Genomic DNA, 15,258 nt, shown 5'->3' on the forward strand with positions numbered 1-15,258 from the left:
ATCGCGTACTATGCGAGTAGGTACTACATTTAAATTAGAACGTACTTCTCGACCGTTAAAAAAGTACGTTCTATATAGTATGTGTCTTGCTTCGGTCTTGATTGACGGTCTCCGTTTTCGAGGGTCTAAAACTCCGGAGTAGTGTGTGGGCGGCAGGCATAACCGTAGCAAAAGTTATGCGTTTTTATAATGAAAATGTACTAGTGTACACGTAGGTATCCCACACAGTCTGCTTGGGAACCGATGCTGTCGAGCGTCTTTCAGTGAGTATGGCTCGACGGCAGAAAAAAAAAGAAGCTTTTTATTTATTTATTATTATTATTTTTTATAATAAAAGGTTGCGTGTCGATTCAATTAAAAATCCGCATAACACATATTTTAAAATATTACTTAATTCGCTGAAGCCTGTTTGTCATGCATAATACACCGACCAATCGTCATCTGGCACAAGAAGTTCAAATATCATTGGACGGTCATTTATAAATAGGCCTAAATAATTTGAAAATTACATGGACAGACGAATTTACATTGAAGTGATCTGAATCTCCGTCGTTGAACTAATGGATGTTAATTGACTACAAACCAGCACCAAAAGTAGCAGTAATGAAACTATCATATAGTTTGTTAAATGAAGCCCAGGCCTACTGCAGGCCTATTATGTCAAGTGTAGGCTGCAGTGCCTGACAACAACACGCGAAATGGTGACTTTATTTTTGCACACACACATTACTATTTTTTTTTAAAGAAGTCCCTTATGCGCTTTAAGCCTGCATTTATTTGATCAAAAATACAGAAAAAAACTACAATTTAAAATAATGGTTTTCTATTTTAATATACTTTAAAAATATAATTTATTTTTGTGATGCAAAGCACACACACACACATATATATATATATATTTTTTTTTTTATATATATATATATATATATATATATATATATATATATATATGCCCCTTTTTATATATATATGCCCCTTTTTATATTTGAGCCCCTGCCCCTGAGGAACTCTCTGCACGTCCCTGGTCTATGGTCTAAAGCATAGATATACATAATAAAGGCTAGATGTCTTACGGCGGAGTCTCTAACGTCATCACCGGCGGCCATCTTGTCACAGGCAAGCTTTCTGGCGGGCTCTGTGGTTCCTGTTGTAAGGTGAGTGATCTGACGAACACACATACTCTTATCTCGCTGAAATCTTGACGGATTTACAAATGGTTTGGTTTCTTAGAAACGTTATTAACGTGGCTATAATTCTGCATGCTTGAAATACATAATTATAATTATTCATAAGTATGCAGTGTCATAACTACATCTCTGACGTTTATAACAAACCAACCCGTTTGAAAATCGGTTGAAAATTTAGCAAGTTATGGTTATTTAAAAAGTACATGCACCATTAAAACACAATGTTACGAGTGAGCGAGCTGACTGTGGCAAGATGGCCGCCAGGTGCGGACGTCGACCTCCATTGGCCAGCAGCGCGGACGAGACATCTAGCCTTTATTATGTACGTCTATGTGCTAAACACTCTGGTGTAATGCATGTTTCATTCATACTGGAAGCCGGAGGGCGCTCTCGTGCAGAAAATCCAAACGTCCCAGGATATAAGTATATATGTATACAATGTTATAATTAATATTATAAATGTAATCCATATGAATCTAACATTTTATATGATGAACAGATTAATTTAGGATTTTATTGAGCAACACGCATGCATCGAGTCCTTCACACATGGTCAATGTAATCTTGAATTGTTTGTTTTTCACTCTGCAGAAGAGGCGGAGACGTATAGATCGCAGTATGATCGGCGAACCAACCAATTTTGTCCACACGGCCCACGTAGGATCTGGAGATATCTTCAGTGGCATGAACTCTGTAAGTACAGAGACAATATCATCTTACTGTAATTCAGATGTCCATTTCTGACTGACACTACAATAGATCTCAGTGTACCAACAACATTGCAGGGCGGCAAGTCTTGTGCTTTTCTCTTTCTGAAGTACATGGATGTGGATGTTTTGGACATGGATGTTTTGATGGTCTCCGTATGGAAATAGCAGTCAGAAAGCGGGGACGTAAGATGCACTGCAGTGGGAGCAAAGCTATGGAAGCTGGTTTCAGCCACAGAATAAAACATTTGAAAAGATAATGCGACTTTTTTCTCTCACAATTGACCCTTCGCTAAGCCACGCCCGAAAACCGCCACTGGCCAATCGTGGCTTAGCAACCGTAACTAGGCGCGGGAGGTCTGGCAAGCTTTTGAGCGAGGGGAACATGCCGAAGCGTTGTGCGTATGGATTGTGCAAATCTGATATCCTAAAAATTTTGGACGGGGGGGGGATTTTTTCCCTTCCCGAAACCTAAAAGCCGAGGGGAGAAATGCTGGCGTGGATCAAGCAGTGTGGGACGCCCCATTCACAACTAATGTCCACAGGATTAACACAAACACCTATTGCTTGGAAATAATGACGGTTCTTTGTTCATAATGCATATTTTTGAACATAAAATAAGACGATTAAAGGCAAGACGGAGGCTCACTGACATACTTATCGACGGCCTACCCCTGAGTACCTTCACCCCAATCCGATCGCGGCTCTCCCGGTGTTAGTGTTATTCCATAATATTTATGGATAAGCTGTTTGATTTATAACTGTTAGATTATTTCCACATTTCAATGACCCTGCTGTGCATGAACAGCTGTTCCTCAATGTGTGTTTCCCATTTGAATGGTCGGCGAATGAGGCGGCTGCTGCTTGCGCTGGGACTAACGTTAAGCCTAGTTAGGCTTTAGCTTAAATTTTGTTGAAATTATTCTATAATCGGTTGCATATTATGTCTTGGATATATCCCTCGAATGCAAACTGTAGTCCCTTCTGTCTTGCTCTCTCAGATATTTCACCTGTTCGCCAAAAATGACTAATTATCTCCTTGGGAATGTCTGACACCGGTGCATACACACTGTAAATGACGTGCCAGGCGCGAAAGCTTGTCAGGCGTAGCAACAGTAACTAAGGAGGGCGGGGCTTAGCGAAGGGTCAATTGAGTGATATAAACTCACAATTCTGACTTTATATCTCGCAATTCTAAGAAGTAAAGTCAGAATTGCGAGTTGTATACTCGCAATTGTGAGATAAAAAGTCGCAATTATCTTTTGAAATGTTTTATTCTGTGGCTGGAACAAGCTTCCACATAAACCTGTTCCTGGAGGACTACAGTGTCTTCCTGCAGATTCCCCTGCTATCGGAAACATCCCACTTCTGAAGTCGTGATTACGAGCTCGCACGTTGATCTGATTGGTTACAAGGTAGTGTGTGACGTCAGAAACACCAGCGATTTCAAACCGTGTTTTTGAGACTGTCTTTGGTTCACTGCAGTTTTAAGCAGAAAATACTCAGCAATGCTGTCGACTTATGAACTTACACATGGTTTGTCTTAAAGCAGATTAAAAACACCACATAGACATATAAACAACATTTAAAAATAGATTTCCACCACGGGGGGACTATAAGACATAACTGACTGTGTTTACATAAATTTTGCGTCATAAAAGCATTTTGAGATGCAAGTGCAGAGTCACACACAGCCGCTTTCCGCGAGTGCACTTCACTAGCGCACATGAGCATTTGAAAGCAGCCGTCTGTTGGACAGTGAGTTTCATGTATTGAGTGTATAGACCTGCTGCATTACAAACGCCATAAATGATGCCTTCGTAAAGCTAAGGGGAAACGCTGAAATACCGGCTGCCAAGCAGGAGATATTTAATGGGGAAAGTAAACATCCTGCACACTAAAACATACACTGACAGAAAATAGTAACCCGCATATTTGATTTCAAGATCTACTGTATTTATACTTTATCTAACCAAAAATTACTTATTTCATTTCTTTAATGTAATGTGTCAGGTTAATATGCAGATTAAATCACATTTCTGACTTGCATGAAACCCTATAAGAAATGAACTGTCATTTTTTTGGTAACACTTTACAATAAGGTTCATTAGTTAACATTAGTTAACGTTAACTAATAATGAACTGCACTTATACAGCATTTATTCATCTTTGTTAATGATAATTTCGACATTTACTAATACTTTATTAAAATCTTGTTAACATGAGTTGATGCACTGTGAACTAACATGAACAAACAATGAACAGCTTTATTCATATTAACTAACATTAACAAAGATTCATAAATACTGTAACAAATGTATTGTTAATGTTAGTTAATACATTAAATAATGTTTAATAAATGAACCTTATTGTAAAGTGTTACCATTTTTTTAAACATATTACTGTACATTTATACTAATGATGCTCTGAAATGAAAAATGCAGGATGCACTTGGCCAAAAAACAGAATTAAAGTTTAATTAATAGTCAATCTGTTCAATAATCAACACTCAAATAATACTGAGTTGTACAAATATTTAAAGGGCACCTATTATGACATTTAAAATGTTCCTAATGTTGTTGTGGGAGTCCCCAACAACAGTTTTACATGCATGCAATGACAAAAAACACTTTTGTTTTCGTATAATATGCATTTATTTTTACCTGATTTGCTCACCGACTCCCAAATGATTCGTTCAACGACTCATTTTTCCAAACCCCTCCTTTGCGCGACGCTAATCTGCGTTGATTGGTCAGATGACCCAGCAGTGTTTACAGAGATAATACTTATTGTTTAACACGGAGTACAATGATGCTTTTATCAATTAAATCATATTATAATAATGATTATAGTCCACTGCTTTGTAGTTTGTAGTAAAAAACTAAAAATAAGATAAAGAATGTAATGTTATGTTAGCGAGCATAGCCCATGAGTTCATATTGTAAAAGCACAATCAGTCTTTGTTTGAATTAGCCCGATGCATAAACATAACGTAAAAAAAAAAAAAAATGCAGTTACGTTACAGTTATTACTCTATTCTTTAGACAACTCCGAAAACAACGACAAACACTTCACATATCTCAATACAATTGTCATTGAAGACCTAGAAGCTAAACGGTGCATACACAACAAACTAAATAATTATTAAGCATGCTACATAAAACATAAAAGCAACAATTATTAATAACACTTACAGGTTGTGATACGGAGGAGGAAGCTGATGCAAATACACTTGGAACTGAACCTTCCTTCAATATCAGCCGGCTCGCGAATCCAAGTTTGAGTGCATTTAAGTTGGTAAAGCAATCGTCTTCAAAATGGCGCGAACAAAGCACAAGGCTCGGACTATACTTCTGTGGTATAGTTGTATATATGAATTGTAGCCACTTAGTCTTCAAATGCTCCTCCTTGGGCAGATGAAAAAGGTTTGCTTTTGAGTCGCACTTCAGAACAGCGTCTCGTCGCCCTGATGTTTTCCCTGCTGGCCTTGGAGCGCAATAAGTGGGCGTATCGTATTCAAATAACTTTACAAGTTGACGTCATCTAGTCAGAGAAAAAGCTTCGGTCTTCTAACGATTCATAAAAATGACTCCGAGTCGATTCTTACTTTTGAAAGACAATAACTTTCTATACGGTGCACTTTCATATTTCAAACTTTGCAGGATTTTTTTGTTCACTTAGATCTGTTACACACTACATGAATAATAGGTGCCCTTTAAATTATGTAAGGCTTTTTTATATAATCTTTTTAATAATATAATTATGTTTCTACTTCATTTTGATGATTTATCAATGGACCTGCATATCAATATCAGGATTGGACACTCCTGGTCGAGGCTTCATCTAGACTATACCTTCATTCCCTAATCCACTGAGCGAGTGTGCCGGACTCAGCCCTAGACTTCTCCGGTGTCATAATGACTGGCTCTAAGCGAGTCTGAGTTGATTTTGCTTTAATCCTGTGTCCAGGTGAACTCAATCCAGAACCAGATGCAGTCTAAAGGAGGGTACGAAGGAGAGGCCATGTCTGTGAACGTGCAGATGCAGCTGGTGGACACAAAAGCAGGATAATGCGTGTTGCTGGCAGGGGTGAGTTTAAGTGCCTTGTTGCAGATAATTGTGGGGTGTTTTTGATCTGGAATCTATGTGTGTTTTCACACTTGCCATGTTTGCGACTAAAAAATGAACGTAACACAGACCAAAGACATCTAAACAAACCAAAAACAGGACATGATGTCATTAATCGATGGACTTTTGGTTAAAGCTGCAGTCCGTAACTTTTGGCGCTCTAGTGGTTAATAAACAGAACTGCATGTGTCTTGTGGAAGAACATTGTGGCCGGATCTCCTTCTGTGTTTATGTCTGAGTCACGCAGGTACTGGATACTAAGACAAAAACACGTTTTTGAAAATGGATTCGTGATGTACTCGCTTATTATATTGTCACGGAACGCACGACAACGCCTCCTCCTGGTTTCACTAGATCCCTCTCTCCTGCATACTAGGACTTCATTTCCCATCATCCTCCTTGCTCGTTATTCCCTAATCAGCCCATTATGATTTGACCAGTCTCACCTGTGCACCCTCAGCTACCCTTTATCTGGACTGTTCTGTTCTCTGTCATTTGTGAAGTATTGTTTTACCCAACCTCTGTCTCAGTTTGTGACCCTTGTTTTCTCTGTGCTTGGATTTGATCTCGTGTGTTTGAACTTGGACTCTGAACTCGTTTTATGAACCTTTGCTGCCTGCCTCTGAACCCTGCCTGTTTGACTTCGATTCTGGATTACCCTTGTCTGCATTTGAGGTCCTGCCTGTTTATTCTCTGTTTATCTTCATCTTAAATAAATATCTGCAAATGGATCCGCACGTCTCTGCCTCTACGTCACAGAATACTTCACCGCATCAGGATCCAGCAGAACTCAATCGACTTACCTCCGAGGTATCTAATCAAGCTAATGTTCTCACTGCTCATCAGCAACAGCTGGTAAAATTAACCGGTCTCACAGAGAAGCTCGCAAGAACTGTTCAATCCCTATCGCAGCCAGACGCAACTGTGAATCAACCTTCTCATCCCCTCGCACCACCAGTCGTGAGTAACCACTCCTTTCAACCCAAATTATCGCACCCTGAGAAATTTGATGGCTCACCTTCTGCTTGTAAGGGATTCCTGTTGCAGTGCAGTTTGTGTTTTGACCAGCAGCCACAGTTCTACTCCACTGATGGAAGTCGCGTGTCCTTCATATGTTCTCTACTCACGGGTCGAGCTCTGGAATGGGCCACCGCACTCTGGTATGGCGGTCAGCTCTCTTTCCCATCTTATAACGAATTTCTGACTCAATTTAGAGAGGTTTTCGAGCACTCAGCGGGAGGAAAGGATCCAGGTGAACTGCTGCTCACGTTATGCCAGGGGAATTCGACCGCAGCGGACTACACGCTCTCTTTCCGTACCCTGGCTGCCCAAACTGGATGGACGGAGGAACCCCTCAAGCTCATTTATCGTAAGGGACTGAACCCGAACCTCCAAGGAGAACTAGCGTGTCGCGACGACGGTGAAACACTAAGTCAAATTATGGAGCTTGCTATCCGCCTGGACAACTTGTTACGCGCCCGACTCACGCCTCTTAGATCCAGTCCTCTTGAGCGTACTCTCCCCAGTGTGGAGTCGGAACCTATGCAGATTGGCTACACACGCCTCTCCACCGCGGAACGGGAGAGGAGACGCCGTAATCATCTCTGTATGTACTGTGGAGAAGCAGGACATCTGCGGGCCACCTGTCCGGTTAATCCAGCCCTCAAAAATTCAACTGCGGTGAGTTCTAATTCCTCTTCTAAACTATTTACTGTGGAGAGTTTCCTAAGGATTAATGGTCAAAATATAAACACAAAAGCCTTGATTGATTCGGGAGCTGCCGGAAATTTTATCGATCTATCTTTTGCCAGAACTCATTGTGTTTCCCTTCTCGCATGTGAGTCCGGTGTCACTGTAGAAGCCCTGGATGGACACCCTCTAGGGTCTGGAGAGGTTCACTACATCACCCAACCCCTCACGCTAGGCTTCGGGAAACAACACACTGAAACCATCCAATTCTTCACAATTCACTCACCCGGACATCCAGTAATTCTAGGACTTCCATGGCTGGAGAGACATAATCCCCAAATTTCATGGTCTGAGGGGAAAATATCCCGTTGGTCTGAATTCTGCCAGTCAAATTGCAGTGCTGCTGTCCAAGGTACTGAACTTCACAACGCTTCCCTTAAGGGAGTGGATTTTCTGAAAATTCCAACTGTATATCATGATCTCGCCCTGGCTTTTAGCGAAACTGAGGCTTCCCAACTTCCTGCTCATCGCGCTGGTGACTGTGCTATTGAGTTTTTACCAGGGGCTGTAATTCCACGCGGAAGAGTTTACCCACTGTCACAACCCGAGACAGAGGCCATGAAGGCATACATTGACGAACAGCTGGCAAAGGGTTTCATCACTACCTCGACATCTCCGGCCTCCGCTGGATTCTTTTTCGTCAAGAAGAAGGACGGGGGTCTTCGGCCGTGCATAGATTATCGTGGTCTTAACGAGGTAACAGTCAAGTATCGCTACCCTCTTCCTCTAGTTCCAGCAGCTTTGGAGACGCTCCGCACTGCTCGCTATTTCACCAAGCTGGATCTAAGGAATGCGTACAACTTGATTCGCATACGGAGTGGAGATGAATGGAAGACGGCGTTTTCGACTACATCCGGGCACTATGAATACAGGGTAATGCCTTTCGGCCTGTCCAATAGTCCTTCCGTTTTCCAGGCATTTGTTAACGAGACTTTCCGGGACATGTTGCATCGTAAAGTTATTGTGTACATTGATGACATTCTGATTTTCTCTGATTCCCTTGAAGAGCATGTCCAGGATGTTCGTGCAGTTCTCAGGCGTCTGATTGAGAATCAACTCTATGCCAAGCTTTCCAAGTGCGAATTTCATCAGACACGCATCTCCTTCCTGGGCTATGTCATCAGTGCGGACGGTGTCCTTATGGATGACAACAAGGTCAGAGCAGTGACTAACTGGCCCCAGCCAGCCTCGGTTAAAGATCTACGGCGCTTCCTGGGTTTTTCTAACTTTTACCGCAGATTCATCCGCAACTTCAGTGTGATTGCAGCTCCTCTCACATCCCTGCTTCAAGGAGGAGGTAAATGTTTCAAGTGGACATCGGTTTGTACTGAGGCCTTTGCTCAACTCAAGGAACGGTTCACGTCTGCTCCCATTCTCCATCATCCTGATCCAGAAAAGGAATTCATCGTGGAGGTGGATGCATCTAGCACAGGTGTGGGGGCGGTGTTGTCACAACGGCATGGTGAGCCAGCTAAGATGTTTCCTTGTGCTTTCTATTCTCGCAAACTCAATTCTGCAGAAAGAAATTATGACGTGGGTGACCGCGAGCTTCTGGCCATGAAGACCGCCTTTGAGGAGTGGAGACACTGGCTGGAGGGAACCCGTCAACCATTCACAGTGCTCACGGATCATAGGAATCTGGAGTATATCAGGTCAGCCAAACGTCTCAATTCCCGCCAGGCTCGCTGGTCACTGTTTTTCTCAAGATTTGATTTCAGGATTACTTACAGACCAGGCTCCCAGAACATCAAGGCTGACGCCCTCTCCCGCCAATTCGATGATCCAGCCAGCGAAACCAAGCCTGAACCTATTATACCCACTGCACTCATCGTGGCTCCCGTTCAATGGGACATTATCTCCGAAATCACCACTGCACTGAGTCGTCATCCCGCTCCACCAGAATGTCCTGCTGATCGTCTCTTTGTTCCACCAGATCTCCGCCACCGTGTGCTTCAGTGGGTTCACTGCACTCCCAGCGCAGGTCATCCAGGTATTGCCGCAACCATTCAGCTGGTCTCAAACCGCTTTTGGTGGGCTTCTCTTCAGTCTGACGTTATCAAATTTGTTCACCAATGCTCTGTCTGTAATACTGTGAAAACCTCCCATCTCAAGCCCGCAGGATTGCTGCAACCTCTGTCAGTACCACAACGTCCCTGGTCTCACATCGCCGTGGATTTTGTAACGGATCTCCCTCCATCTCAAGGATTCACAACCATTCTCTCCGTGGTGGATCGTTTCTCTAAGTCCTGTCGTTTCATTCCCTTAACCGGCCTGCCCACAGCCTTACAAACTGCAGAGGCTTTATTCAATCAGGTTTTCCGTTTGTTTGGCTTGCCCGAAGACATTGTGACTGACCGCGGTTCTCAATTTACTTCCCGGGTCTGGAGAGAATTATGTGCAAAGCTAAACATCAATGTCAGTTTAACCTCTGGTTACCATCCTCAGGCCAATGGGCAGGTTGAACGCCTTAACCAGGACCTGATTCGTTTCCTGAGAACTTACTGCCACCAGAATCAGCAGGATTGGAGTCGTTTTCTGGCCTGGGCAGAATATGCCCAGAATTCTCTGATAAAGCCTGCCACTGGTTTAACACCCTTTCGATGTGTTCTAGGTTTCCAACCTCCCCTCTTCCCGTGGGCCGGGGAGCCTTCCGACCTCCCCGCGGTAGATGCCTGGCTTCGGCGCAGCGAGGCTACTTGGGATGCTGCGCACGTCCATTTACAGCGCGCCGTTCGCCGTTATCAACATCAGGCGGATCGGAGGAGGCGTGAGGGTCCCAGATACCGACCTGGCCAGTGGGTGTGGCTTTCCGCTCGAGATCTTCGTCTCAAGCTACCATGCAAGAAGCTTTCTCCTCGTTTCATTGGACCATTCAAAATACTCCGTCAGATAACTCCTGTTTCTTTTCGTTTGTCACTCCCTGCTCAGTACAAAATCTCACCCACCTTTCATGTATCCCTTCTCAGACCCGCTGTTGCCCCCAGGAGTGAGAGGAACCGGGAGGAGGTCGCTGCTATTCAGACTCCCCCCATTGAAGTGGACGGCACGGAGGCTTTCCGGGTGCGAGAGATCCTGAGCTCCAGACGTCACGGCGGGGTTCTGCAATATCTCATTGACTGGGAGGGGTACGGTCCCGAGGAGCGCTCCTGGGTCAGGTCTCAGGACATATTGGATCCCACATTAACTGCTGCATTCCACCAGGACCACCCAGACCTACCTGCTCCAAGACCCCGTGGAAGACCCCGTCGTCGACCAGGTCCTCGCTTCCGGAGCCGCTCGCAGGGGGGGGGCTCTGTCACGGAACGCACGACAACGCCTCCTCCTGGTTTCACTAGATCCCTCTCTCCTGCATACTAGGACTTCATTTCCCATCATCCTCCTTGCTCGTTATTCCCTAATCAGCCCATTATGATTTGACCAGTCTCACCTGTGCACCCTCAGCTACCCTTTATCTGGACTGTTCTGTTCTCTGTCATTTGTGAAGTATTGTTTTACCCAACCTCTGTCTCAGTTTGTGACCCTTGTTTTCTCTGTGCTTGGATTTGATCTCGTGTGTTTGAACTTGGACTCTGAACTCGTTTTATGAACCTTTGCTGCCTGCCTCTGAACCCTGCCTGTTTGACTTCGATTCTGGATTACCCTTGTCTGCATTTGAGGTCCTGCCTGTTTATTCTCTGTTTATCTTCATCTTAAATAAATATCTGCAAATGGATCCGCACGTCTCTGCCTCTACGTCACATATATACAGTCAGGGTGCGATTTGCCGGGGGGGATGCGTGGGATTTCCCCCTTTCTGGTCAATGTATCCCTGCCTCTGCTTAATTATTTTTATCCCCGCCTCAAAGTGATCATAGTCCTACTACACTAGTGGCGAGACGGATCACATTACTTTAACGGATCCGTGGTTTGATTAAAGTCAATTTTATTTTAAAATCACTCATGAGCGTCTGGCGCGAGTGATTTCAATGCTAAGTCAATGTAACGTGCGTCTAGAGGTCCTGCGGCGCGGGGTTTAGCGCGGTGCGGTAGACGCGAACCTCATTCGCGCGTCCAGTTTGAGGCGAATGAGGCAAATTGCTAACACAGATCATGTCTTTTCTATAATTTCACTGTAGCTCAGCATCGCGATGTAAAGTTAACGTTATTGCATGATCACAGTTCATATGTGTGGGGAAAGATAAGCTATAAGAGTAAAAATATTGCGTTAGGCTACTTCAGTTAATAAGAAAAAAGATTTTACAATTCCTGCAAATGCAGTTACGAAGTTCATGTTCTCATGATTTATTTTTATGAATAAAAATGTTTCAAAACATCCCCCCCTCTGTTTTTTTCACAAATCGCACCCTGTATACAGTTATAAATGTTATACTAAAAAAAAGTTAAGGACTGCAGCTTTTTTTACAGATAAAAAACATACGGAGTTTAAAAAAATGGTCTCCCCAAGTGAATGTGGGACCATATAACAATCTTTTTTATGGAAATTTGAACTGGAATTAAATTTATTTTGTGATTTTTATGGGAAATTTCCAATATTCACTCCTTTCTTCCTTTGATTTCTGCTCAAAGAAACTGGTAGCGTCCAATCATTTGCATTTGGAGTGGCATTCTGCACTTTTCTTCTAGTGAAGATTCTTCTAAAGGCGCACTTCTTCTATGTGATTGCTGAAATCTCACTAGATTATTGGTCCTTGTTCTTCTATAAGGCAGTATAGTAAGCTACTAAAACAAGTATCAAAAAGTATCAAGTCGTTTGCTCATAAAGCTCTCTCTCTCTCTATATATATATATATATAATGTATACCAAGATTTGGATTGTTCCAGAAAGTTCTCAACAGTCTTAGAAAGTTTTAGGAAGTGCTACTTATAAACAGTAATGTTTGTTATATGGTTGTTCCAATTTTTAATCTGGGGTGACCTTTTTTTAAACTCAGTGGAATTAGGGCTTTTTTTTTTAAATAGTTTTTAAGCAAAGTTATGATACAAGAAATCTTTTATTTGAAAAATAGTCAAAAAGTTATAACCCTAGTGCTCATACAAAACATGACACGAAGAGCTCAGGAAAAGCCGACTGTATATCCACAGGGAACTAGAGATGGGCATTTTTCACAAATATTGTATTCGAATATTCAGGTTCATAAAAATTGAATATACATTTTTTTTTAAAGTTTTTGTCACCATTTCTGAACAAGCTTACATTAGGCAATAATACACAACAAGCTTGCTATATATCTTAAGGTTTTCTTTTAGTTGAAAACATTTAGCCTAACATGTAAACAAAAAATATAAAGAGACCAAAAGTATTAAGCTCAAGCAGTGCTAAATCGTGGAAAAAACAACAACAGATTATTTAATAATTACAGATCGAATATTTTAAAATTGTAATATTCGTGCACATCTCTACAGAGAACATGAAAGCATGTGGCTGATGAAAAACACGAGCGAACACAACACGCACACGGACAGAAGAGCGTAACCGCGCGCGATCTCGAAACCACTAGCTCACACAACAAAACAAGAGCGTATAAATATTAGTTAACTCTCACAACAGACGACAAACACCTGGAGCATGAATGTCCGAATCCCGAAACCAAACTAGATCCAAACACCACGGCTCCGCACACAAAACAACTCACGCGAGCGGAAGCGAACTCGAAACCGCACGCTTACAACGACAAGATATAGGGCCTTATTTTAACGATCTGAAACGCAAGAATCAAACGCGAAACGCAAGTAACTTTGTGGGCGGATCTCGGGATTTTTAGATTCTGCGCCCGACGCAAATCTAAAATGTGTTGGTCTGAAGTCGCTTCATTACTCATAGGTGTGGTTTGGGCGTAACGTGCAGTAAACCAATCAGAGCGTCCTCTCACATTCCCTTTAAGAGCCGGCGCGCTTCTTCCATGGCGGATGCAACTTACATGATGGTAACGGTGATTTCGCAGTCTTCAGAATTTTGTTTCCTGGATCTTGACGAATAACCCACTTTGTCAGGTGTTCTTATACACCGATGTGTCTCGCCACTATTGATCAAACAGGTTTGATCCGTCATTTAGCCTGAATAATTTGGGTAAATGTGTTGCTAGATTTATGCCTATTTCTTCACATCTTCATGGACACCACACTGATTTCCCTCGTGTGGTAATATTTTTCCTTGTAATTATGTAAGGTTTGCAAAAATATGAACTGCTATGTCTGTGTAGATGAGAGAAGCAAAGTGTGTGTGTTGTGCACACTCTACATTATGGCCAAGCATGCGCCCTTAAAATATCATCTGAATAACACGCCACTGACTTTAGACGAGGTTTCTCCTGATCTGTGGCGTAATTGTTTCCTGAAACTGCTAAATATCACCAGGGAACGTTTGCGTTCAAACCTCCTCTTTTCACTGCACCGCTGGGTGCAAGATAGGGCCCTACAGGAGTGTCATCCCTGCAGCGCTGTGTATATAAACCCAGTTCTGATGCTGACGTGTGTGTGATATCTCCTTCCTCAGGTTCAGTGATGAGTGACTCCTGCTCCAGCTTCTCTCCACGTGTCCTCGACGGCCACTCCTCACCTCATTACCCAGCAAACACGGGGCCAGTGGTGAAGAGGGACGCCACACGCCTCATCACAGACGCTCGCATGCCGACCAGTGCCAGTCCTGCTTCCCTCCGCGCGCCGCTGTAAACCCCGCTCTCATCACACACACCTGTGGCTCTGGAACCAGAACCGTTGGGTTGTCCTGTTCTGTGTGCTCGTGTACAGACTGACGTTTATCTGTGGATTAATCCTCAGCGCGGAGCCGACAGCGATGTTCGTATGACAGTCACGCGCTGACAAACTGACCAGTGCCACTTGTGTGCTAACACGAGCTCAACAAATGCCATTCGTAAGGAAATGTGATCGTTACTTTGCAGTTTACAATGTTTGCATTTCTTGCTTTTTCTGTTCTCATGATAACTGATGTTGAAAGGCATGAGTGTCCATGTTACCGTCCCGGACTTGATGTAGAGCTATAGATAGTGTTCAGATTAAATGTATAAAAAGCTATTTTAGTTCTAGTGCCCTTTATTGATGTAGCTACAGTTACAGGGGCGGTTAATAGATGAGGTAACAAGACATATGCTCAGGAAACATCAGCGGCCGAAGCGTCCCGATCGAAGATGGTACAGTAGATCATGATTAAACCTTTCAGATGCACACTGAGATCCTGTATCTGGACCGAGTGATGGGGGATTGTGAAATGTGAGGGAAAATACTTTATTTCAATGCGTTTGCGTTCGCTCGCAAATAGGGCAGTTAAAGGTGCAGTATGTAAGAATGACAACTAGTGGTCGAAATAGGTACTGCAGTTGAATAAAATATCTGAGATCGTCGTTTCTCCCGCCACCTGCTCCTCAGATTGGACGGCGCTCACACGGGTTGCCAATTTGAGCACACGGAACAGGAACGAGTGCAATGGACAATGACAATTAGCAAATTGGCAACGTGCAGTATCACAGACC

General features: G+C 43.1%; 1 protein-coding gene across 2 annotated transcripts in view; it reads left to right on the forward strand.

The window, feature by feature from the left end:
* cdc42se2 (CDC42 small effector 2) overlaps window positions 1-15,258 on the forward strand; it is a 52,628-nt gene extending 37,370 nt beyond the window's left edge. The window contains exons 4-6 of one of the 2 annotated variants that reach the window (XM_079600189.1): window positions 1,779-1,880; window positions 5,864-5,983; window positions 14,265-15,258. In XM_079600189.1, the coding sequence (XP_079456315.1) occupies window positions 1,779-1,880; window positions 5,864-5,965 (204 nt within the window). In that variant the 3' untranslated portion in view covers window positions 5,966-5,983; window positions 14,265-15,258. The remainder of the gene's footprint in view (window positions 1-1,778; window positions 1,881-5,863; window positions 5,984-14,264) is intronic. The other variant, XM_079600190.1, reaches the window with a different exon arrangement.

Source organism: Phoxinus phoxinus, assembly GCF_949152265.1.
Source record: "Phoxinus phoxinus genome assembly, chromosome: 23".
Lineage (NCBI taxonomy): Eukaryota > Metazoa > Chordata > Actinopteri > Cypriniformes > Leuciscidae > Phoxinus > Phoxinus phoxinus.